General features: G+C 38.8%; 1 protein-coding gene across 3 annotated transcripts in view; it reads right to left on the bottom strand.

Moving 5' to 3' along the window:
- Positions 1-23,844, bottom strand: part of LOC311286311 (uncharacterized protein) — a 133,247-nt gene that overhangs the window by 4,470 nt on the left and 104,933 nt on the right. For all 3 annotated transcript variants that reach the window (XM_084402454.1, XM_084402453.1, XM_084402455.1), the window contains 3 exons: positions 15,299-15,469; positions 15,025-15,219; positions 2,139-2,356 (listed from right to left, as the gene is read on the bottom strand). In XM_084402454.1, coding sequence (XP_084258580.1) covers positions 2,139-2,356; positions 15,025-15,219; positions 15,299-15,469 — 584 coding nt within the window. The remainder of the gene's footprint in view (positions 1-2,138; positions 2,357-15,024; positions 15,220-15,298; positions 15,470-23,844) is intronic.

The raw sequence follows: 23,844 nt of genomic DNA, 5'->3' as shown, positions 1-23,844 counted from the left end.
CCGTGCTGATGGCTTACACCCAAACAGATTCGGATCGGATCTTCTGTCAGATAACATCTCCAAAAGGTTAAATACCTTTTGACTAGTTACCAAAAGTCCAAATCATAGTCTCTGCTGCACCAATTTAACTGATATAAATAGTGTTGAACATTGCATAGAAACCGTGTCTATTCCTCGTTTAGTGAGATGAAATAATAAATTTACTGCAGGATCTAGAAAAAATCTAATTGTTATTAAACCAGAAAATGTTGCTATTAGTAATCAAAAACAATTTCTAAAGCTAGGACTTCTAAACATTAGATCACTCACACCTAAGGCAGTTATTGTAAATGAAATAGTCACAGATAATAGCTTCGATGTACTTTGCCTTACTGAAACCTGGCTTAAACCAAATGATTATTTCGGTCTAAATGAGTCTACTCCATCAGGATACTCCTATAAGCATGAGCCCCATCTGATTGGTCGTGGCGGCGGTGTTGCAACAATCTATAGAGATATTCTCAATGTTACTCAGAAAACGGGCTATAAGTTTATTTCGTTTGAAGTACTTGTACTAAATGTTACGCTCTTAGATGTTTGAAAAAACATCCCTATTATCTCTAGCCTTGGCTACCGTATATAGACCGCCAGGGCCTTACGCTGATTTCCTAAAAGAGTTTGCAGATTTTCTCTCAGATCTATTAGTCAATGTCGATAAAGCATTAATTGTTGGAGACTTTAATATCCACGTAGATAATTCAAATGATGCGTTAGGGGCTGCGTTTACAGATTTATTAAACTCCTTTGGGGTCAAGCAAAACGTTACCGGACCAACTCATGGTTTTAATCATACACTCGATTTAATTATATCACATGGAACCGATCCAACCGATATAGATATCATTCCACAAAGTGATGATGTCACTGACCATTACATGGTAACTTGCATTTTACGTACTCCTGTAATATATCATGCTGCGCCGCGTTATCAATTAGGCCGAACAATCCTTCCATCCACTATAGATCATTTCTCAAATTGCTTATCTGATCTGTCTCAGCTGCTCAGTGAACCCAAACAAACAGATGATACTTGAGGGATTAACTAGCACTATGAGCACCATTCTCTCTTGAACATTGGATATTGTTGCACCCATTAGATTAAAAAAGGTCAGAGAGAAAAGTAAAGCACCATGGTACAACAATACTATGTTTTAACGCATGTTCTAAAGAGAGAAACCCGTAATTTAGAGCGTAAATGAAAAAAAAACTAATTTAGAGGTCTTTAGAATCGCATTGAAAGACAGTATGTCACATTATAAAAAGGCCCTAAAAGAGGCCAGGGCTGAGCATCTCCGCAAACTAATAGAAAACAACCATAACAATCCTACACTCAAAAAAAAAAAAAATTGTCTAAACATAAGATTTATGTATTTGAATTGCATGTAAAATTTCCATGCATTTGGATTACATCGTTTTAACATAAACCAATCAATAATCTGAATGTGATTCATATTTTTAAGTCATATATAAATGAAACAGATAAGATTTATGTAATTGTATTAATAAACTGAATGTGATTTATATTTGTCAGTCGTATGTAAATGAAACAGGTAAGATTTATGTAATAGTACACAGAAAAACGCCCATGTTAAATTAACACTGCTCAGTGTTCATATGTGTGCACACTACAGAGATAAAGCAGTGTTGAAGTTAATGAGATAATTAACTGATGATTGAGCATTTAGACACAATTTTTTTTTTGAGTGTGGAGTTTTTCGGTTCCTTGCCACTGTTGCCTTTGGCTTGCTCAGTTGGGGATATTTGGGGATATTTAATTTAATTAATCAATCAACGATACTATTGATCAGCATTACCAAACGTGGACGTTCCACTAGAAACAAACATTGATGTATTGTTTTAATTTATTACTGTGAAGCTGCTTTGATACAACCTATGTTGTGAAAAGCGCTATATAAATAAACTTGACTTGACTTGACTTAATGTAGTTTGGAATAGGTAAAATTTGGCGGGAAAAAATATATGATCAGAATACCGACTTTCGAAAATATCGTCTAATAATTATGCATGTGCATAAACATGTACATAGAGACACACACATATAATTCTACAGCTTAACAGCATTGGTTGCAGAAACTCACTGTCTTTGGGTGCCGTATCCCTTTGGGAAGGCGATGGCAGAGATAATGACGATGACGAGAGGGACTCCGTATCCCACCGCATACATGTGGAGATGTTTTACTATGGTGTGAAACACCAGCACAACCATCCGGTAGAGCTGAACCCCCTCCAGCAGCATCCAGCAGAACGCAGACAAGAAGAAGAAATGAAGCAGCCCCGCCACAATCGCACACCCAACCTGAGAGAGAAACAGACATGTCAGATCAGCTCCTGTTTGATTACAATAACATTTTACATTTTGTGTTACAGTTTTTACCAATTGCTTACACATGTTTTCAAAACTAAGTGTCCTTTTTTCAAAACTCTACACACAATTCTCAAAACTGCACACACAAAATGCAAAACGCCTCACATCTCCTTCAAAATGCAACACTGCATTCAAAATGCCATAAACACATGTCAGAATGAAGCATTTGCATCAAATGGCAAACACTTCTTTCATAATAATACATTTCTGTATACCATGTAAACACTGCTGTTCTAAATCTAAAGCTCTTTGGTCTTTCATAGGCTTATATCTACATTTCAATACAATGTTCTACAGTGAAAGTAATCTGATGTAACAAGTACACTGTAAACACCAATGCAATGTAGAAACAGAAAATATTTATTAGGTCTAACATCATTGTTGTTTACAGTAGCACACTGTTAAAAATGTTCGTAATTTTAACAGTAAAAAACTGTAAAAAAGCAACGGAAAAAAAATGTTAATTCCTTAACGGTATGTACCCTTACTATATACAGTGAAAAACTGTAATAGCTCTCACGGGACATTTCATGTAATTGTACATTAATATACTGTTAAATGTACAGATTTTGGAAGTACACTGTAAAAAAAAACTTACCGTTGCATTTACCGTACCTTACCGTAAAAAATACGGTAGCAAATGTTTACTAATTTTACAAAGTTTTACATCATCGAACTAAAAATTACGGTGAAAAACTGCCAGCTGGTTGCCAGTACTTTACCGTAAAAAATACGGTATAAATATTTATGTTTTACGGCATTGAACTAAAGTTTACGGTAAAAAACTGGCAGCTGGTTGAAAGCGATTTACCGTAAAAAATACGGTAGTAATATTTTAGGTTTTACGGCAGTGATCTAAATATTACGGAAAAAAACTGGCAGCTGTGGTTGCCAGTACTTCACCGTAAAAAATACGGTAGAATTGTTTTTGCTTTTACGGCACTGAACATTGAACTGAACTTTTATATAAAAAATAAAAAATAAAAACCTGCCAGCTGAGGTTTCCTGTAATCTAATTATTTAGAATTACCAGAGGTTTAGACGTTGATGTTTTATTGAAAATGATAAAGTTTGAAGTTACCATTATGGAGATGAGTGTTTGCTTTAGTTGGGCTCTCTGACTTTTTAACTTTAGATTTACTCTGACTGCCTTAACTGTGTAGTTATATAACACAAATGTTATGGCATGAAAATCAGAGAAAAAATGTGACCAGGTGATGATGGCAGGTTAATGATGAGAAAATCGTCATATTGTGGCCTGATTCACTGACCTCATAAAGAGTCTTATCTCTCACTTTGAGCGAAGTGATAATATTGATTATAATATTACAAATAAATATTTCATATTATTGAGTATAATATTTCTGTAAATGAGCAACAGATAATCTGAAGAACTTTAAAAATACATGGTGTAGAAAAAAGGATTTAAACTACTGCTTGATTTAAACCAACACAGACATCAAGATTCAGCGTATGAATCTCAACAACGGTGACAATCAACACAATAATCAGATAAAACTCTGAACATCACAAAACAAGCTACTAAAAAGCTGCAACAAAAACAACATCAAAAATAAAAGCAGATATAATAATAAAAGAAAATACTAAGGCAATTCAGCATAATGTATTCCTGCTGCAATGCATGCTGGGAGATACTGATGAGTTTTGATTGGAGGCTCAATTAGGGCTGGGCGATTTAAATCGCGATATGGTTATGCGCATCTCGTCAGTAAAGCCGGTTCCTTGATTAGTAGTAAATCACCATCACCTGCTTTCAGATGAAGCGGCATTTAGGGCTGAGGAGATAATTAAGTGATTAATTTAGTGATGATTGAGCATTATTGAAGACACCTGATGTTAACAAGCAGAATCACTGAAGAAGAAAATCACAAATTGTAAGTTACCATTAAGGTGATGGGTGTTTGCTTTAGTTGGGCTCTAGACCATTATTTGTTTACTTTAATATTTATTGTTGTTTGTCTGCTGTTATTAATTTATAACAGTTAAATGAACAAAGTAAAATGTTATCTTATAGTGTTGGTTATGTTTTGACATAATCATGCTGTGATCTGAAAAAGGAAACTCATTGAGATAGTTTGGTTTAACTTGTTAGCAGCAGTTTAGTGATTCTTCAGCCTATAATTATCAGTACTTTACTTACAATTCAAAATATTTAATAAACATTGTTCTGATCAAAAGATTTTCAGATAAATTCATTTAAAACACAGACATCAATAATCAGCCTGTGAATCTCAACAATGGTGACAATAATAAAGCATGTTGCAGTGGCTGCCACCAATCACAACTCATTAATGGCTCCCATCATGCATTGCGGTATGAATAAATTATGATCTGAATTGTCTATGTAATTTACTTTTCCTAATTGAATATTCTGCTCCTCACCATTGTTGAGATGCATAGACTGAATCTTGACATCTGTGTGTGCCTTAAAGACTGATTTTTTTTTTTTAAACAACTTTTAAGAAATCCTTTATATTAAATCAAAAAGTCTGGGCATTTATGCAGATTCACTAACCAACAATATAAACCGAAGTCAGAAAGAAGGATTTTAATGAGTTCAGTGACATCTGTGTGTGCCATCATTGATTCACAACTGCCATCACACGATTCATTTTCTCTCTGATTTCCTAGCTATAATCAACATGTTTTATAAACACAGAGTTACAGCAGGCAGAGAAAAACTAAAGTTAGAAAGTCAAGGGTCAAAACCCCAACTAAAGCAGTCACTGATCTCCATCATGGTGACTTCAAATGAAACAATAAATCATCAACATCTAAACCTCTGTTAATTCTCAAACAGAACTGTAGACGTCTGACAGAAATAAAGTCAGTCTGGTTAGTAATAAGTGAAGCTGGTAATGCTGTTTGTGGAGTTGTTTAATCCTCCTCTGCTGAGATCTTCACAGATTTAATGTTTTTTATCTTCAGTTGATTTCATCTGAGGCTGTGTCTGAAGTCAGTTGTAGTTCTTGTGTTTCTGCTCGTCTCTTTTTTCTGTTCCTGTTGTTTCTCTAAATGGACATTCCCAGAATTCCCTGTGTGACACTTCACATTTGATGCTATTTAATTTAAATAATTATGTTTCTTCTTGGTTTTTGTTATCAGTTTATATTATATTTTTTTGGTTTATATTACATCATATATTGTTTAATGAATGTTTATGCCATTATTTGGAGTCACGTGTGTATGTCACCATGATGGTGTTTTGTGTTTGTGTGTATGACACTGTGCACCTTCTCAATATTACCATGTACCTCAGATTGTGAAAAACTAATGGTATACTTAAATCATTGTTTTTTTTTTCTTCTTTTTTGCCATTTGTGTTAATATGATGGTTTTCAGTATATTGCAAAGATATAAAGTAAACTTTAATACTTCAGTGAAATTTAATGATAACATTTATCGGTTTATGTAATATAATGGTTGTCCTGTGAAAACTAAAAGGTTCCTACTGTATTTTTTATGGTAAAGTACTGGGAACCACAGCTGATGTTTTTTTTTTTACCACACATTTAAATCCTGCTGAAGGTTTTTTTTTTTTTTTTTTTAAAGTAAGGTTGCTACCATATTTTTTACGGTAAAATACTGGCAACCAAGCTAACGTTTTTTACCGTAAATTTCACAGGGGTTTTTTTACCTTGTGTTTTTTTGCCCGTAAATTTAAATCCCGTAAAACATAAAAGGTTGCTACCTTATTTTTTACGGTAAAATACTGGCAACCACAGCTGCCGGTTTTTTACCGTAATTTTCACGGGTTTTTTTAACAGTGCATACAACAAAACCATAAACATATGTACTGTAAACCAAAAGTATATTCTTTAGAATACAGTAAATACAGTTTTTCTCAGTCGCTTTGGTGCATTTCTCACATCACTATTTACATTTGCACAACAGTTAATGCAGTTCTCAAAACAATTATTACAGTTTTTCTCGATTGTTTACACACATTTTCTGAAAGCATGCCTCATATTCTCAGAACTCTACACACAAATCAAAAAACACACACACACACAATGGGCAAAACCCCTCAATTCTCCTGCAAAATGAACTTTACATTCAAAACAATGTTATTTCTTCTCAAAATGGTATTTTGTTTTCAAATGACACACACAAACCATCATATGAATAGACATTTATAAGAACCAGTTGAACACTGATGTGCTCAATGTAAAACACTATGATGAATGGAAAACACTTCTTCTCCATTCATCATAATGATTTAGGCCTTTTTTTGTTCAGTGTTACACTTACTACAGACAGTACATACATAAGTGTGTTGTAAAATATTTGAGAATATTGTTTTTATACTCAGAACACACAAATACACGGTAACAAATATATTTTATTTTTCCCACAAAAACAATGTACACAGTGTACATCCCAACCAACACAAAGTTGTACATATACAGTGGTCTACATACAAAACAACAGAAGAATTGACTGTATTTGCAGTAAAAATAAAATAAAATCCAATGTTGGCATCCATTGCTCCATTGAAGAGCTAACCTGTTGCACTTTTATGCTAAAGCTCTGATTGCTAATTGTAAAACTGTGTGACGAGTGTTTGCCCATGTGATGAGTCAGTGTGCATATTTGAATGGCATTGTGTTCCTTGTGAAAACAAGAGATTTTCTGCATGAAAATTGTGGCAAAAGCAGAGAATTGTGTGTAGTGTTTTGAAAAAAGTGTGTTTTAGAACTGCAATTTGAGTGTAAAGCAGGAATTGTGCTTGTAGTTCAGCAGAATTGGTTCAGGGGGTTGGTGAATGAGTTACATGTTGTGGTCATTGTGTCTCAAGTACCAGAAAATGTGTGTAAACAATCGAGAAAAACTGTAAAAACTGCAAAACCTAGTTGATAACCTGCAAAAGCGTGTCACTTGCTCAAAATGGATAGCTCATTCCTCAAAAGCAAGTATTCATGTCAATGAAAGTGTCAGTGTCATCAAGATGAAAAGTCCTGACACCATTGTTTATGAACAAGGTCTTCAAATGGCTTTGTCAAGTTTTCATTATGACAGTTTACTCTGTAAATGTTTTCCAATGCAAAAAAGTCAGATCTTGGTGACACCACCTGAACATGCTCGAGACAGCACTATATACTATTTGCACAGCCATTTGAAAAATACAGTAAAGTTACACATTACTGTATTTAGTGAGGTAACTGAGTACAAGACACTGAATATGTATGTTTCACATTTTTACTGCATATGCTCTTTGCAATTCTAATTTGTTCACAGCATTGTGCAAAAGAAAAAATACACCCTTATTTACAACAAACATAAACTCCCTTTGGGTAGAGCTGTGCACAACTGTACACAATATTGCAGTACATACTGGAACTGAACATACAACATACATAGTACTGTAATCATTCATTCACATCCAGACGTTCATCATCAGTGAAAGCTGAGATTCACCTGAGAGAAATTGTTCAATTTAGGAGACATTTTCAGAAAAAAAAAAAAACATTTTCATTTTAAAAAATGCGTAAAATTTGCTTGACAGATTTTGACAACTAGTTCAACATTTTTGTATGTAATGACTCAAGCAATGAAACGAGGACTATTAGTTTTATATGGAATGACTATTCGGCATTCACAAGTATAGGTTATTTTGACTGACATGACATAAGCAAATGATAATGTTATAAAACAGCAGAGAGTTGTATGAAAGCAATTGATGCATGTCCAAAAGCATTTGCAATTTGTTGGAAGGAATGAGAAACTGCTACTATGATGTGCACAAATGACTAAATTTTGTGGAGGTTTGATTGGTTGGGTCCCGGTGGGGTCCCAGGAATCCATTGTTCAAAACAGATCATCTGACCTTTGACCTATTTAGGCCTATACTACAGTAAAGCAGTGATTGGTTAGTGATCAGTTAAGCAATTAGTGTTTGCACATGTGAGGAGTGTGTCTGTGTGACCTGGTGAATAAGTGTAGCATTTTGATTGGTTGTGTTTGGAAAAGGAAAGCAAGTCACTTCCTGATAGATCTTTGTGTTTTAGGTAGAGAATTGTGTGTAGTGTTTTGCAAAAAGTGTTTTATGCAATTGAAAACTGAGTCAAAGGCTGAGAAATAGCTTATGGTTTTGAAGATTTGGCATGTAGTTTTGCACTTTGAGTGAGAGGTTTCAAAAATCGTGTGACATGAAAAGATTTTGTGTGTAAGCAGTTGGTAAAAACTGTAAATAAGCCAGTGTTATTAGCAATTAACTAACACCAGTTAGTCTGTCTGAAGTGGTGTGCGAAGACCTCCGCATGGGCAGGGGCCAAATTAGTTAAGGGCAAGGGGGGAGGATAGGGGTTCTGTAGAAATTGTGTTAGTACATTACATATGTAACCTGAGATGTTCCCTTTCAGATGGGAACTTTGACACTGTGCCATGGTGTTGACACTATGGGAATGATAATACCCACACCACCATGCTAGGTTGTTAACTTTGGCTCAGCCAAATTCTGAAGGCAGAACGACCTGGATCATCCCTGAAGAACCTGAGATCCTGTGGGGCGTATTACAGAAACGTTCTTTCTTAAGTCTTAAGTTAAGATCTGACAAGTTAATTTAGGATTTTTCACAAATTCATATTACAGAAGCAAATCTTAAGTTGATTTAGAGTTCTTATCCTATCTTACAAAATCTTATCTTATCTGTAGTTTAAACCCCTCCATTGAGTTCGGTAATCAACTCTCTGGTCTGTTACCAGGCAACCAACGACACGCAAAGAGCTGGTATGAAGTGAAATGGAAAAACTGGTGGTAAACAAAATAAGTGGTGCTTTTCATTAAGTGAAATGATAAGCTTGAGAAAAGGGCAAAGCCTAATCTTTTTATTTCATAGGAGTCTGTAATTATTTGTCGGAGTTTTGTCGTCAAAGTGCAGCACATCATTTGGGTGTTCACAAAGTCTTTCCACCATCAAACATCTCTTGTATCATTAATACATGTGATGCCATTCTCAGATAGGGCTATTATTGTGTGATTTTTATAGCTGGCTTTCAAATAATTTTGAAGTTAGGACACCATTGGGGTTGTCCTAAAGTTAAGACAGTTTTAGGATTTTTTTGTGGAGTTAGGATGCTTCTGTATTACCCTTTTCCTATCTGTAGTTAAGATAAGATTTAAACTCAAATCTTTAAACTTAAAACTAAAGATTTAAACTTAAAACTTAAGAAACTTAAGAAAGTCCTTTTGTAATAGCTTCTGTCCTAAGTGAGGTCCTAACTGAAATTGCCATGGTTAGCAAACAGATAAGATGGGATTGTAAAGTTAGGATCTTTCTGTAATGCGCCCCCTGGTGTTGAATCAGTGTCCAAGCTAACCTAACATTTGAAAAACATGTATGATGATGACCATCCTGCTGCAACACAGACCCTTGGCAAGAGCCTTAGAAGATGCCGCTCTCCCAGTAGAGTGAACCCTAAAGCCCAAGGACACACCAAGGTAGTTTTTGTGCGTTGGCCGACTAAGTTTTCTCAGTGTGTTCCGCACCGTTGACAGAAATTGGTCCTCGTCGGGTTTTTTATCGGCGGATTCCCTCAAGGAGGGAACTCTGATTGGCTCTTAGTGAATGAGTCAGTGCACGAGAATAATAGTAAAACAGCGAGCAAAAAAGTCGAAACGGTACAGACAGAAGGCTGTTCTAATATTACGTCATCTTACCTGAGTGTTCCTTGGCGAATATTTCAATGTTAACATGAGCGGAGTGGAATAAAGAAAGTGTTTAGCAGGATTGATATTCAAAACGGTAAGCACACACTGCTTTGTTTAGGTTTGTGTATCTGCAGCCTGCAGCGTCAGTTTCCCTTTTTGAATGACGAATATAGACGAATATATCTGCAGAAATAGACAGTTGTCTCATTTACACGCAGGCGCAGTTAACACGCATTCTAGCTGACAGTCGGCTGTAGTTCTCTCGGTGTGTTCAAGTGCAGCTTTTCCCCCTGACGCAGGCGATGCAAGGCAATACCACAGTCGGCTTCCATCAGTGCTTGTTCTTTGGCGTCAGTTTGGTGTGTCCCGGGCTTTACACCCTAAAGCCGAAGCCATACAGCACACCTCATAAGAGAGGGCAATGGCATCAGTGATCCAATTTGCTGTTTAGTGACCACATTTCCCTTATTGCAGCAACTGAAATAGACTAAGAGCTGAGAGGATTTCAACCACTGGTCCGAACGGTGGACATAAAAACTCACCGGACATAGCAGGTGAAGAGTTTATTGCTTCACTATTCATGAGGCAGAGGAAAGAAAGCTTTCAAAACTATAGGCTGACTATTTGGAGAAGACACCTTAGTGATATAGTCTGGCCTGGGGTATAAAATAGACCTTTCCAGGAGCAAATGGAGCTTCTGTTATTGCCCTCCCAGGACAAGAGATAGGTCCCAAGAAGGAACTCACAGCTGACTGATAAGCTTTGCCGTCAGGGGAACAGTGGGTTAACTCCTTGGATGCAAACAGATCCACTTCCACTCTGCCGTATTTCCCTCATACCGACACCACCACCACTTTTGGATGGAGTTGCCATTCCCCGGGCCTCAGTCCCTGCCTCAACAGGATGTCTGCCCCCAGGTTTACATGTCCCAGAATCTAAACGGCTCTCAGGGAGGGAAATTCAGTATTCAGTCTCTGCTCAGAACCGGATCTGCTGCGCCTGTCAGGAAAAAAAGATGCAAACGTAGCTCACCCTATGTAAGAAACTACCGTAGTGTTGTAACTGCGGACTAACACATGATATCCCCCTGAGGGAAGCATCTGTCGTTAGAGTCTTGCAACAACAACACGCCCTGAGGATGGGGCCCTGGTTTAGAAACCAATGTCTCTTTCTCTGGACAAAGTTCTCTGTGCGTAACCATTATTACTCTGGAAGGATGGTTAAGAAGACGAAAGCCCTTGTCCTTGAGCCAGAACTGGTATGGCCTCATGTGCAGCAGACCCAAAGGAATGACGCTGGCTGCTGTCACCATGAAACTTAACTGTATCTAGCCTAATGCCTTCATTGTTAACCCTCTGGAGTCTGAGCTGTTTTCTGGGCCCTGGAGGTGTTCTGACATGCTCTGACATTTGTGCTTTTTTCAGTTATTTATAAACATGTTAATGGCAAAGGTGTAAATTCACTCTATATAGCACAAACAGGGCTACCAAAATATCTGATCAACATGCATGTATATGTTTGAATTTTTAAGAGAATAATGTTTATGCGTGGTTATTGGAAAAAATTAAAATGAAAGTTGCAGAAATAAGACCACAAAACACATACTAAATATGTGTAAATAAGACTTTTGACTAATGGATTTTGTAGCTTCGAGTTCTGGCTTCAAAATGATGTGAAAATCATCCTGCCTAATCGTTCTCATAAAACAGTACATTGATTTGAACTTTCTAAAACAGTTTTTTTGTCAGAAGAGGTTTATGCATGGGAGGGGTAGCCCATCAATATTAATGAGATTCAGACCAGGGGTGTGACATACACTCTTCCAGTGGCTAATGGGCCATCAAGTGCCTGAACAAAGAAGAGGAGATTCAAAGGTTTTGTTTTTCAATCTGTTTTATTGTAATTCCTCTATGTGGAGGAACTAAATGTTCTAAATTTGCTCTAAGCAAATCAAATGTGAGCAAAATAAATTAATCAGTCGCAGTGTTTGGAATAACGCCGTTTAAAAGAACGGCGTTAGGTAACGACGTTATTTTTCCAGTAACGGGGTAATCTAACTAATTACTTTTCACGTCGTTACAACGCCGTTAACATTACTGGGCGTTAAATGCGGTGCGTTACTATGCATTGATTGAATAAACTGTGTAATCCGAACGCACCACTGGCTCGCACACGCACAGCTAGTGAGGAGGTGGGTAAATAACGAGGTAAGCGATTATGATTGGCTAAGGCCATGTCATGTGTTTCATGGTAGCCAATCAGAGCCAGTGTTTTTACACACATGCCAGCACACGCGCCACACACACACAACAGAGATTCAATGAAGCAGCAGAGATGGCGAGTCAGGAGCAATCCGATGAAAAGGTGGCATTTTCAAGGTGGAGATATAAGCACTACTTCAAATTCATTGAGGTCAAAGGTTTGGAATGCTGGAATGTGTCGGTGTGGGTGTGTGTGTGTGAGAGAGAGAGAGAGAGAGAGAGAGAGAGAGAGAGAGAGAGGCGCGGGCGCGATCGAAAAGTGTTTACATTTGTGTGCGTGTGCATGCGTGCGTGCGTGCGTGCGTGCGTGTGTGCGTGCGTGTGTGTGTGTGTGTGTGAGGCGCGGACGCGATCGAACAGTGGAAACAAAAGCATACTCCGTAATTTTGTTTATACAGGACATTCAAACTGCAAAGTGTTTAAGTTACTGCTAATTAAAATTTTAAGGAAAACAAATAGCCTTTATTAATCTGAAATGTAGCAAATAAATTTTCAATTCATTTAGGTACAATTACCGAACATATCTCAAGGTCTTTTTTGTCTTTTTATTAATTTAATTAATAAACTAATTATATACAACTATTGTCAGTGCACTACAAATAAACTGGTCCTATGCCTTTACTTTATTAATAAAACTTTTAATAAAAAGTTGAGAGAGGTTGATTTAATTTGCTAGAGTTAAATGCACTTTATATGGTGTAACTGTTTACTTTTCTTACAAAGATAATGCTTGAAGTGCAGGATAAACCTCTTGCTGTCTGTCGACGTGCAATAAATATTGAAAGTTATGTACAAACGTATGTTCTACTCATTTGAACTCTTTTTTAACAAATTCTTTGACATATAGCAACTTTTTTTTTTTTTTTTAGAGTAACGCAAATAGTTACTTTCCCTGGTAACGAGTTACTTTTATTATAGAGTAATTCAGTTACTAACTCAGTTACTTTTTGGAACAAGTAGTGAGTAACTATAACTCATTACTTTTTTAAAGTAACGTTCCCAACACTGGCTATAAACAAAGCAATTGTGAGCGATAAACAAAAGTAAAGGCAGGTATCTCACAGTAAATTCCTGTGCCCCGTTTATATGCGGGCTACAAGTAAATCAAATGTGAGCAAAATAAAGAATCCTGAAAAAACTATCACAGGTTATAAAAAATATATATTAAGCCATATATGTGTGCCATACTCAAAACGCGATGAACTATCAGTAAGTCTGATGAAGAAACTGTGTTTTTATGGCATTGATCGGGGGGCGGGTGCGCTGCATACTAGATCACCTAAACTATTTACCATGTGAATCGCGCCGGGGGCGGGGCGGCCGCAGCTCATTTAGAGATAATGAAGGGAGAAGGAAAAACGGTACCTCTCCTTGCTTTCAAACGGATTACATGAGTTGAAAACATTTGTTTTTTATATAAATTACAATAGATTTCAAGCTTCATAAAGACATATCTCACGTGTCTGTGTGAGAAGTATTCGCTGAGTTATGGTTCATTTTCGGACGCGTTTCAGAATGGACTTCACAGACAGAGAGAAGGCAGAACTTGCTTCGTGTTTATTTTTCTTTATTTGGCGAAAAGCACCACACTTTGTTTTTATTGTGAGTATACACAAAAATAATACACACTTAACAGAATCGATTGATGTATGAAACTCCTATGGAAAATCAAAGTCAACAGAGTATTTATGAGTTTCTTTTACACTGATAAAAAAAAGCGAGCTGGTATCGCCGGCGATACCGTCGACCTCAGGGGGTTAAGATAGAGTCTACACGTGCAGGAGACAAACATGACTCCATCATTGTAGAGTCCCAAACAACTCATAGAAAAGGTTTCTCTGAGAGGGAGATTGGAAAAAAACTTCTTTAGGTTCAACCTGAGCCCCAAACACTTCATATGAGCACACACAACATCTCAATGTCATGCTGCTAGCTATTTCAACTGGGATAAAATCAACCATACATCTTTATATTTGAGCACACGAATTCCCTGGAGTCCCAGAAGAGCCAGAACAGGATCAGTGCACTAGGTTGTCAACGCTAGGCTGAAAGGAAGCACTCGATACTGGGAAGCTTCACCCCTGAAAATAAACATGAGAAATGTATTGTGTTCTTGCCAAATCTCATCTGGAAATAAGTGTTCTTTAGGTCTATTGTCACAAACCAATCCTTGGATTGAATTTGAGACAATTTGAGTTTGAGCGTAAGCATCTTGAATCTGTATGTCCTCAGAGTACAAATAAGGTCATGTGGATCCAAAACTGGATGCAGCCCCCAGTCTTTTTTGGGCACAATAAAGGACCAGCTAAGAAACCTGCCTCTCTCACATGAAGATGTACAACTTCTATGGAGCCTTTCGCCAAGAGAGGATGCAGTTTTTGATTTAGGAACTTTGATTTATCTTGATTCACTGCTGTTTCTACACTGTAAAAATGAATATACTATCATATCAGAGTCCAAACAAAGTGTCCTGCCAAGTGTCCTGCCACTGCACTGCAGTGAATTACAGTTGTAAAGTAATATGGAATATGGAGCACAGGGACATCCGGTTATAAGCATTTTAAAAGGAAAGAACAGTTCTGACATGAGGCCCATTTGAGCAACAGACAAATCACATTTCAAATAATTCCTTCACGACCAACACTTGTTTTCTCATTCGAACACACCTGATTGTGAGTGCTGGAGATCCCGCAGAGGAAGACGAGGTCTGCGATGAAGAGGCACACGCTCAGATGAAGATGAATGCTGTTTCGGATCCCTTGGATGGAGCGACAGAACCGAAACGTCAGGATACAGAGAAATAAACAGAGCAGAGACAGAACTAAACCCACACGCGTGATCAACACCAGCTCAAACGTGTCCTGGAGGAAAGGAAGAGCAAACGGACGTGTTAATATCATCATAATTTAGTCTCAAATCTGCAATATGTCACACATGTACCTGGACAGGGTAGAGGGCCATGAGCAGAGCGAAACTACTGAGATGAGAGTAGGAACACATTGTATGAGTGTCATTAGACCGCACCTTCTCACAGCCCTTCCCAGACCACGCCCCCACTGTCTCATTCCAGAACACACAGGAATAAGCCACACCCTCAGACTCCGCCCTCTCCTGAAGAAGGGAGAAGAAGAGTTTAGGAAATGAGGAATTAGTAAACACCTGCCTGAAAAGTGCCACGAGATCTTGTGATATTAAAACATGACAATATTTCTTGTCAAGTTGAAAAGCAGAGCAAAGAGGACACGGACAAAGCACTGATAGACAAGACAGAGCATGACATGAAGCAAAGTCTCAGCTTTATGTAAACAGGTCACATGCTACGTTTGTCCAGTCAGTAACAGTGACACAGCAAATGTGCAAATAAAACTATATAATTACTTGCATTTGACACTTTATTTGAACCAAATGCCTCATTGTTATTATATGTTATAATGTAATTTAAGTAATTCTAAAGGCTATTGTTCACATCATCCTCATTTGCCTCTAGTCCTGTTTGGGACATAGGCCGTCAACAAGAGCTCTCCAACAGTTCCGGTCTTGGGCCAGTCTCTCCAGTTGTCCCCATGATAGTCCCATTTTCTTGGATTCTGCCTCCAAGTCTCGTCGTCAGGTGTTTCAGGGGCGGCCTCTTTTACTCTTGCCTTGAGGGTTCCAGGTGAGCGCCTGTCTGGTGATGCTGTTAGGAGGTTTCTGGAGGGTATGGCCAATCCAGCGCCATCTTCTGTGGAGGATTTCTTTCTCTACAGGCTGCTGTCTGGTTCTCTCCCACAGTTCCCTGTTACTGATGGTAACTGGCCCTCTGATTCGTAGTATTCACCTGAGGCAGGTGTTGATGAACGTCTGGATTCTCTTCATGGTTGAGGCTGTTGTTCTCCATGTTTCTGCTCAATATACGAGTATTCGCTTCACGATGGTATTGAAGAGTTTGATCTTGGTGTGGATGGTCAGGGCATTGGAGTTCCATCCCTTCTTCTTCTTCGCTGGAAAGCTGTTCTTGCCTTGCCGATACGCACTCATACATCTGCATCGGTAACTCCCTGCTTGTCAAAGATGCTGCCAAGGTAGGTGAAACTCTCCACCTCCTCCAGCGCTTCGTCTTCCAGCTTGATGGGTGTGTAGCGTTTATACGCCCGTATAAATATAATTAATTATTATTCATAACGGATTATGATCAATAATTAAAGGTGGTATCAGTGATTTCAGGCCCAAAAATATTTTTATCACATTCATATAGGACCCTCTTGAAAATGAGATGTTGCATCTCAAGAGGCTATCCTTCAATAAATTAAAAAAATTCATCAAATCTTTCCTAAGGATCCGCTAGCTGCCCACCCCATAAGCATGCCGTCAAAAAACGCGTCTCTCTAGGCAGCCTAGGCTCTGAGATCTGCACACAAAAACAAATGGTTTAGCCAAACACTCAAAACCAAAACAAATAGTGTTCCAACCAATCACCGACAGGGGGAGGGTGTTGTGAGGTTTTGTGCTCGTGCACGGCTGCACGCGAAGTCAGAGCTGAAGAAAAAGCTGGCTCAAAACTCACAACACCCTCCCCCTGTCGGGAATCGTGGACCGAAACTTTGCAGCAAAACTTAACTTAAAACCGAGACTTTCAATCGGAAAAGAAGAATAACACCAACTTTCGATCGGAGAAAGAAAGAAAATGGGATACGGAAAGTAGTTAGATGACTGGAAATGAATCTAACCCATCTGATCTTAATTTGGGTTGGTCTGGTCGTCTGTTACATGGTTAGGCTATAACCATCGTCTGCTCTTCTTCATCTTTGTTCTGCCCCCGTCTTTTTGTTCTGCTCAACTTCTGCCCAACTTAACTAACGCTCTGAGCTGGGTTTTTAAAGGGTTTTTTTTAAAACAAAAAAAAGGTTTGTTACGCCTACAAATGGGAGTTCTGACTGCTGCTTTGTTTTCAAAGTCGTAAATCATGTCTTCCCTGGGGGTGTCGGTTCTCTAGCTTTAATTAGAGACCAGATGCAACAGTTTAGGCATGATTTCTAATTATCAGAATATGAAACATTTTACACAGATTTAATTCCAGCCATCTTGCTAGTTGTGTTCGTAAGATAGCATTGATATGAAACAGTACACACTTTCATTCACACATCTAATATCTAACGATTTTCCTGACTTGTACCTGTATGGGATCTAAACACACATATACATAAAGTATTAAAAGTATAGACACATAGGTTGTAGACAACAAAGAATTATGTAGTTGAACGATGTTTGATTATAGGTCAGTCAAGAATTGTTCTGGGATGAGTTTTATGTATGTAAATTCTCTTGGTGTGTAAAGTTTGTGACAGTAAAGACATTTCAATCTGAGGTCATGGATAGTTCCTGCTGAAAGCTGTTTTGTTCATCTCTCATTGGATCTTGGTCTCCTTTGGCAACAAATCTAGCATTGTCCATTCATTAATTGATTGGAAGATTTTTTCCAAGATGGCTGCCACAGTATGTGGAGTTGCTACAGGCAGGAGCAAAATTTGAACAAAACCCGAAGTCTACCGCACAGATACAGGGCAAGTGATTGTGGAAGGTGAGTATTTGAACTTTTTGTTTGTCAAGCTCAAAACTGTGAAGCAGGATGAGATTGTTTTGATGGCTGTGGACCATTTTGGATCAGAATGGATTGTAAACTCCACTAAACTGCTTTTTGAACTGTGTCCAGACTCTACTCGCAAGCTTGTGGCTCACACTGGGCCTCAAAAAGACTTAAAGAACACCAGGAGTTGCCTTAAGCTCCTTAATGAAGCTGGTGAAAATGTTCCTCGGTTTGTTTCTCTCCATCTTGATGAACTTCCTTGTCTTGTCTGCTTGGTAAGATTGAACAACTAAATGTGGATATTACAACTATGAAACAGGCTGTTTCTCTGCAGACAAATACCTGTAATGATCTGCGGATTATCACTATGGACATAAACCAACGTTTGAGTGCTATTGAGCAGCCTAGAACAAATCTGAGGAGAGGGCTTGTTCTCCAAACCAACAAACATGCAATGACTCAGAGAGTGTCCACTCCCCAAGCCTGGGAGAAGACCCAGGATGACATGGAGGGTCAGACCAGCGAAGGAGATTCAAGCCAGATGGAGAATTCTGCCTTAGGCCTGGGCAGGCTAACCAGTGCTGCAAAGGAAGACTCTCATGTGAAGTGGAGTGACATGGCAGCTACCCCACCCTGGAACCTGGTCCAGGGCAAGAGGAGCAACAACCGCAGGAAACAGGTCCTTGAAAATGCTTCAGTAAAGCCCAAACCTTGCCTGAATCCTCACAAAGGGACGAAAACTGCTGGCATTGTTGGAACTGGTACAGGTGGAGACATCTGAGTCATAAAATCCAAACTGGTGAGTGTATTTGTGACAAAATTCTCACCTGATTTGGATTCTGAGACTTTGACTAACTATATGAGAGATAAACTTGGGCGTAATGTAACCTGCCAAAAGATAGAAGCTGTGCAAAGTCGGTTCAGTTTTTTTTAAATAACTGCAGAGTGCAAAGAAGTAGAAGAAATGTATAATCCAGAGCTGTGGCCGGAAGGCACTTTCGTGCGGCGATTCTATGAGGCACGCAAACCTAAATCTATAGCTGTGCCAATATCAGTGTTGAACGTGCCTGTAAGGGGATCAGGGGTACCTGATGCCTAGTACTAGCAACAGTGATGGTGCTCAGAGTGGTGTCATACAACTCACGAGGCTTGTGCCTAGGACAGAGTGCTGGAGACAGAGCACATCGGATTGTGGTTGGCCAGCTACTGGAGACCACAGACATTATCTGCCTGTGAGAGACATTTTTAGCCAAACAGGACCTTGATAAACTCAATTCTGTCCACAGTGATTTTCATGGAGCAGGAGAATCCACAACAGATTTAAGCACCAAATTGGTGCGTGGTAGAATGCCTGGAGGTGTGGCCATTTTGTGGCGCAAGAAATATGATCCAATGATCAGTATTATCAGATTAGAGGTGGACTTGTGCATTGCAATTAAAGTTGTGCATTCTATGAATGTTTTTATTATTTTAAATGTTTATACCCCATATGACTGCTATAAAAATGAAGATGAATTTATGAATAGATTGGCCTTTTTGAACTCTTATATTAGGGAATGTACATCTGCAAATATATTTGTGATGGGTGATTTGAATGCAGACATTTCTGATGACAAATCTCTCTTTGGTCAGCACTTGTTACAGTTTTGTCAGGATAGTAAACTGGTTCTCTCCAGTATGAATTTTCTACCTGCTGGTAGTTATACTTACGTCAGTGAAGCATGGAACACGACATCTTGGCTGGATCATGTAATCTGTACAGCCGATGCTCATGAAAATCTGGAAAAAGTTGAAATTCTGTATGAGTTGACTACAACTGATCACTTACCTGTCTCTATGATTATAAATGTTGATAGCTTACCAGACTGCAGTAGTTCGACAGAAGATGGCGCCAACATGGTCAAAGTGGATTGGGATAAACTAAATAGAGAGGATGTATTGTACTATTGTGGGAGGTCAGATGGTCTCCTAAGGGAAGTACAGTTACCCATGGGTGCTATTTTATGTTCAAATATTAATTGTGATGATGTCACTCACTGTAATGACCTATATGAAATGTACAATGGTATAGTGAGGGCTATACATGATGCCAGTCGTCCTCTACACACACACCCCAGAAAGGCTAAGAATATCAAACCTGGCTGGAATAAGTATGTAGTTGACCACCATGAAGCTGCTAAGACGGCTCATAGGTCATGGGTTATAGCTGGTAAACCCAGACAGGGGCCAGAGTTAGAACACAAAAAAACTTACCAGGGCTAGATATAAATATGCAGTGCGCTTTGTTGGAAAGCATGAGGAAGCCTTAAGAGCTCACTCTATGGCTGAAAACTTGATTGGCAACAATGTCACTGAGTTTTGGAAGGAGGTGAAAGGTACAAATAGGGCCAAGACAATATTGCCTTACCATATCGAAGGTGTATCTGGTGCAGAAAATATAGCAGAGCTTTGGAGGCAGCACTATGCAACTCTGTTTAATTGCATTAAAAGTGAGCCCTATTGTGTGGGTGAGTTAAATGAGGATGTAATCCACTTTACTCCCAATGAGGTCTATAATGCTATAGAGCAACTAGCTGATAACAAAGCTAGTGGCAAAGATAACATCACTGCGGAGCATCTCAAGTTAGCCAGCCCCAGAGTGTCAGCCCTTCTATCCATTTGCCTGACAGGGCTGATGACTCACGGTATACTGCCAGACATCATGTTGACCGCCACATTAGTGCCTGTCATTAAGGACAAGGCAGGGAAAATAGGGATTTTGGACAACTATAGACCCATCGCTCTAGCTAGCTTTCTTTCAAAGGTGTTAGAAAAGATGCTCCTAGATAGACTGAGTCATTCTCAGATCTGGCTCATTTACACCACGGAAAATCAATTTGGTCTCAACACAGTATTGATCTATGTATCTATGCATTGAAAGAAGCTGTTGAATCCTATAGAAGACTCTACAATGTTTATTGGGTTTATTGATGCGTCCAAGGCATTTGACAGAGTAAATCATCATAAGCTTTTTACTAAACTTATGCTTAGGGGTGTGCCGGGATGCATCATACGTATACTGGCTTACTGGTATGCAAAACAAAGCATGCAGGTTAAATGGGGAAATAGCCTATCATCACCATTCAATGTAAGCAATGGAGTACGGCGGGGGGGGACTTCTGTCTCCAGCCCTGTTTAACTTATACATGGACAACCTCTCAAAGCAGTTGTGGATGTATTAAGACGGGTTGTGTAATAGGGAACACTCTGTTAAACCACCTGATGTACGCAGATGATTTAGTTGTTATGTCCCCCAGTACTGTTGGGTTCCAGCAGTTGTTGGATATATGCTCCAAGTATGGGGATGAGTTTTATGTACAGTACAATGCAAAGAAGAGTGTTGTGTTGGTTTGTAGGACTAAGGAAGATCAGAAGTCGCACTTCCCTATGTTTTATCTGTCAGGGAAATGTATCTGTGTATCTAACTGTACAAAATATCTTGGGCATATCAGTACTGACAAGATGGAAGATGATGCTGAAATTTATAGGCAAAGACGAATGTTGTATGTCCAAGCGAACATGTTAGTCAGGAAATTTCATTACTGCACTGATTGTCACGGTTCGAATGCATTGCTTTCTTTTCGTCTCGTGCGTTTGTTATTTGTGTATGTGTGTGTGTCGCGTGGATCTGTGGGTGTGGCCGGAGCAATCACGCTCATTCATCAATCTGCAATCATTTCTCCTCTCCATTGTCAGATCGTTGTTGATGTCTTGTGCTGTCTGGTGTCCTGATCTTGTGTTCCTGTTCCCGTTCTGTGACCGTGTGGTGTTTGTTCCTGGATTCCTGTTCGCTGTTCTGTTCGTCGTTCACGCCGGAATTCACCATCACCATCACTTCACTCAGCACCAGCCCAGGCTCACCCGTGTTTGACCATCGAGGTCCCTGCGTCACCCGCCAGTGTTTGTTGCCTTGTATGTTTCATCAGTGTTGCTAAATAAAGAGTTTATTGCACCTGCTATTGCTTCCTCGTTCTCTCAACATGACACTGATGATGTGAAAGTGCACTTGTTTCGTGCTTACTGTACCCCTGTGTATGCAGCCCCATTATGGGTCAACTACAAAAAGGAGACCATGCGCAAACTGCAGGTAGCATATAATGATTGTCTGAGGATACTGCTGAAGAAGCCCAGGAGCAGCAGTGCAAGTACACTGTAAAAAATGTTCGTAATTTTAACAGTAAAAAACTGTAAAAAAGCAACGGAAAAAAACTGTTAATTCCTTAACGGTATGTACCCTTACTATATACAGTGAAAAACTGTAATAGCTCTCACGGGACATTTCATCTAATTTTACATTAATATACTGTTAAATGTACGGATTTTAGAAGTACACTGTAAAAAAAAACTTACCGTTGCATTTACCGTACCTTACCGTAAAAAATACGGTAGCAAATGTTTACTAATTTTGCAAAGTTTTACATCATCGAACTAAAAATTACGGTGAAAAACTGCCAGCTGGTTGCCAGTACTTTACCGTAAAAAATACGGTATAAATATTTATGTTTTACGGCATTGAACTAAAGTTTACGGTAAAAAACTGGCAACCACAGCTTTTTAACAGTCACTTTTTTGTGATTTGAGGCTAAGCTGTTTACAGGCCCTCTTGAGGAACCTAATGTTTAAGTTTATGTGTCGACTTGATGAGTCACAAAACAATATTATAGTAAGGCTCACAAGCCCCAGGTGTAGCTCGGTCCGATATCAATCACATCTATGGAAGCATTGGTATGAGTGCCTTTTAAGACTTTTGTGAAAAAGGGTGTATTGTATATGTTTATGTAACTGTTTTTTTTTTTTTTTTTTGTGTTTGTTTTTGTATGGTGTATGTCCTGCTGTTGGGGCTAGAGCCTGTAATAAAGTTTATATATATTATTTCGTTAGTGCTGGGGGGGCTCTTTTAAATAGCCAGAATGATGATGATGATCATGAGATGTTCTGAACAAGTCTTCCCCCCTCATTCGGCGAGAAGCAGAAAGGTTGAATTAATCTTCTGGTCTGTGTTTGGTTCATCCTCGCAGTCATTACAGGTGGATGTTCACCCCAATGCGTAAGGAGTTCTCTGCCACAGTGTTGGTCTTCTCCTGCATCTGTTGCTGGGTGTGCAAGAGAAGTGCTAGGTCATCGGCAAAGTCAAGGTCATCCAGCTGTTTCCATAGGGTCCACTGAATACCGTTCCTTCTCTGTGCTGTTGATGTCCTCATGACCCAGTCTATGGTAAGCAGAAACAGGAAAGGAGAAAGCAAGCACCCCTGTCTTACGCCAGTCCGCACTTGGAAGTTGTCCGTGGCTTGTGTGCCGTGGATCACTCTGCAGGACAGTCTGTCGTATGAGTTCCGGATGATATCGGTGATCTTTATGGGTACTCCATAATGTCGTAGAAGCTTCCAGAGTGTCTGCCTGTCCACACTGTCAAATTCTTTCTCGTAGTCAATGAACAGATTGTTCACATAGGTCTAGTTTTATTTCCACAAAACACATCAGATTACTCAATTATTCATCCAAATAGCTCTATTACCAAAAAATTTTTTAAACATCCTTAGATAAGTTTCAAAATGCTACTGCATTATTTTATATTTTGTGTCTTTCAGTCAAATAAAATACTATTTTTTCAGTCATATATTTCATCATTGAAGATTTCATAAAAATAATTATAAAGTTAAGTTAAAATATCATCTTGTCTTTTTATCGTGAACCCAATATTGTGTATCCTCAAACTAAGTGTTTCATCACACCCCTAATAATTATAAATCATTGATACTAAAATAAGACTGGTGGAGCATCTTGGGCCAGAAACAAACCAGCTACTTGCTGGTCATACCAGCTTAATGTGGTCATGCTGGTTTTTGGAACATAATATGGTGAACCAGCTAGAATCCAGCTAAAA

The sequence above is a fragment of the Rutilus rutilus genome (genome assembly GCF_951802725.1).
Source record: "Rutilus rutilus genome assembly, chromosome: 2".
Classification (NCBI taxonomy): Eukaryota; Metazoa; Chordata; class Actinopteri; order Cypriniformes; family Leuciscidae; genus Rutilus; species Rutilus rutilus.
This window is presented reverse-complemented; position numbering and strand designations above follow the sequence as displayed.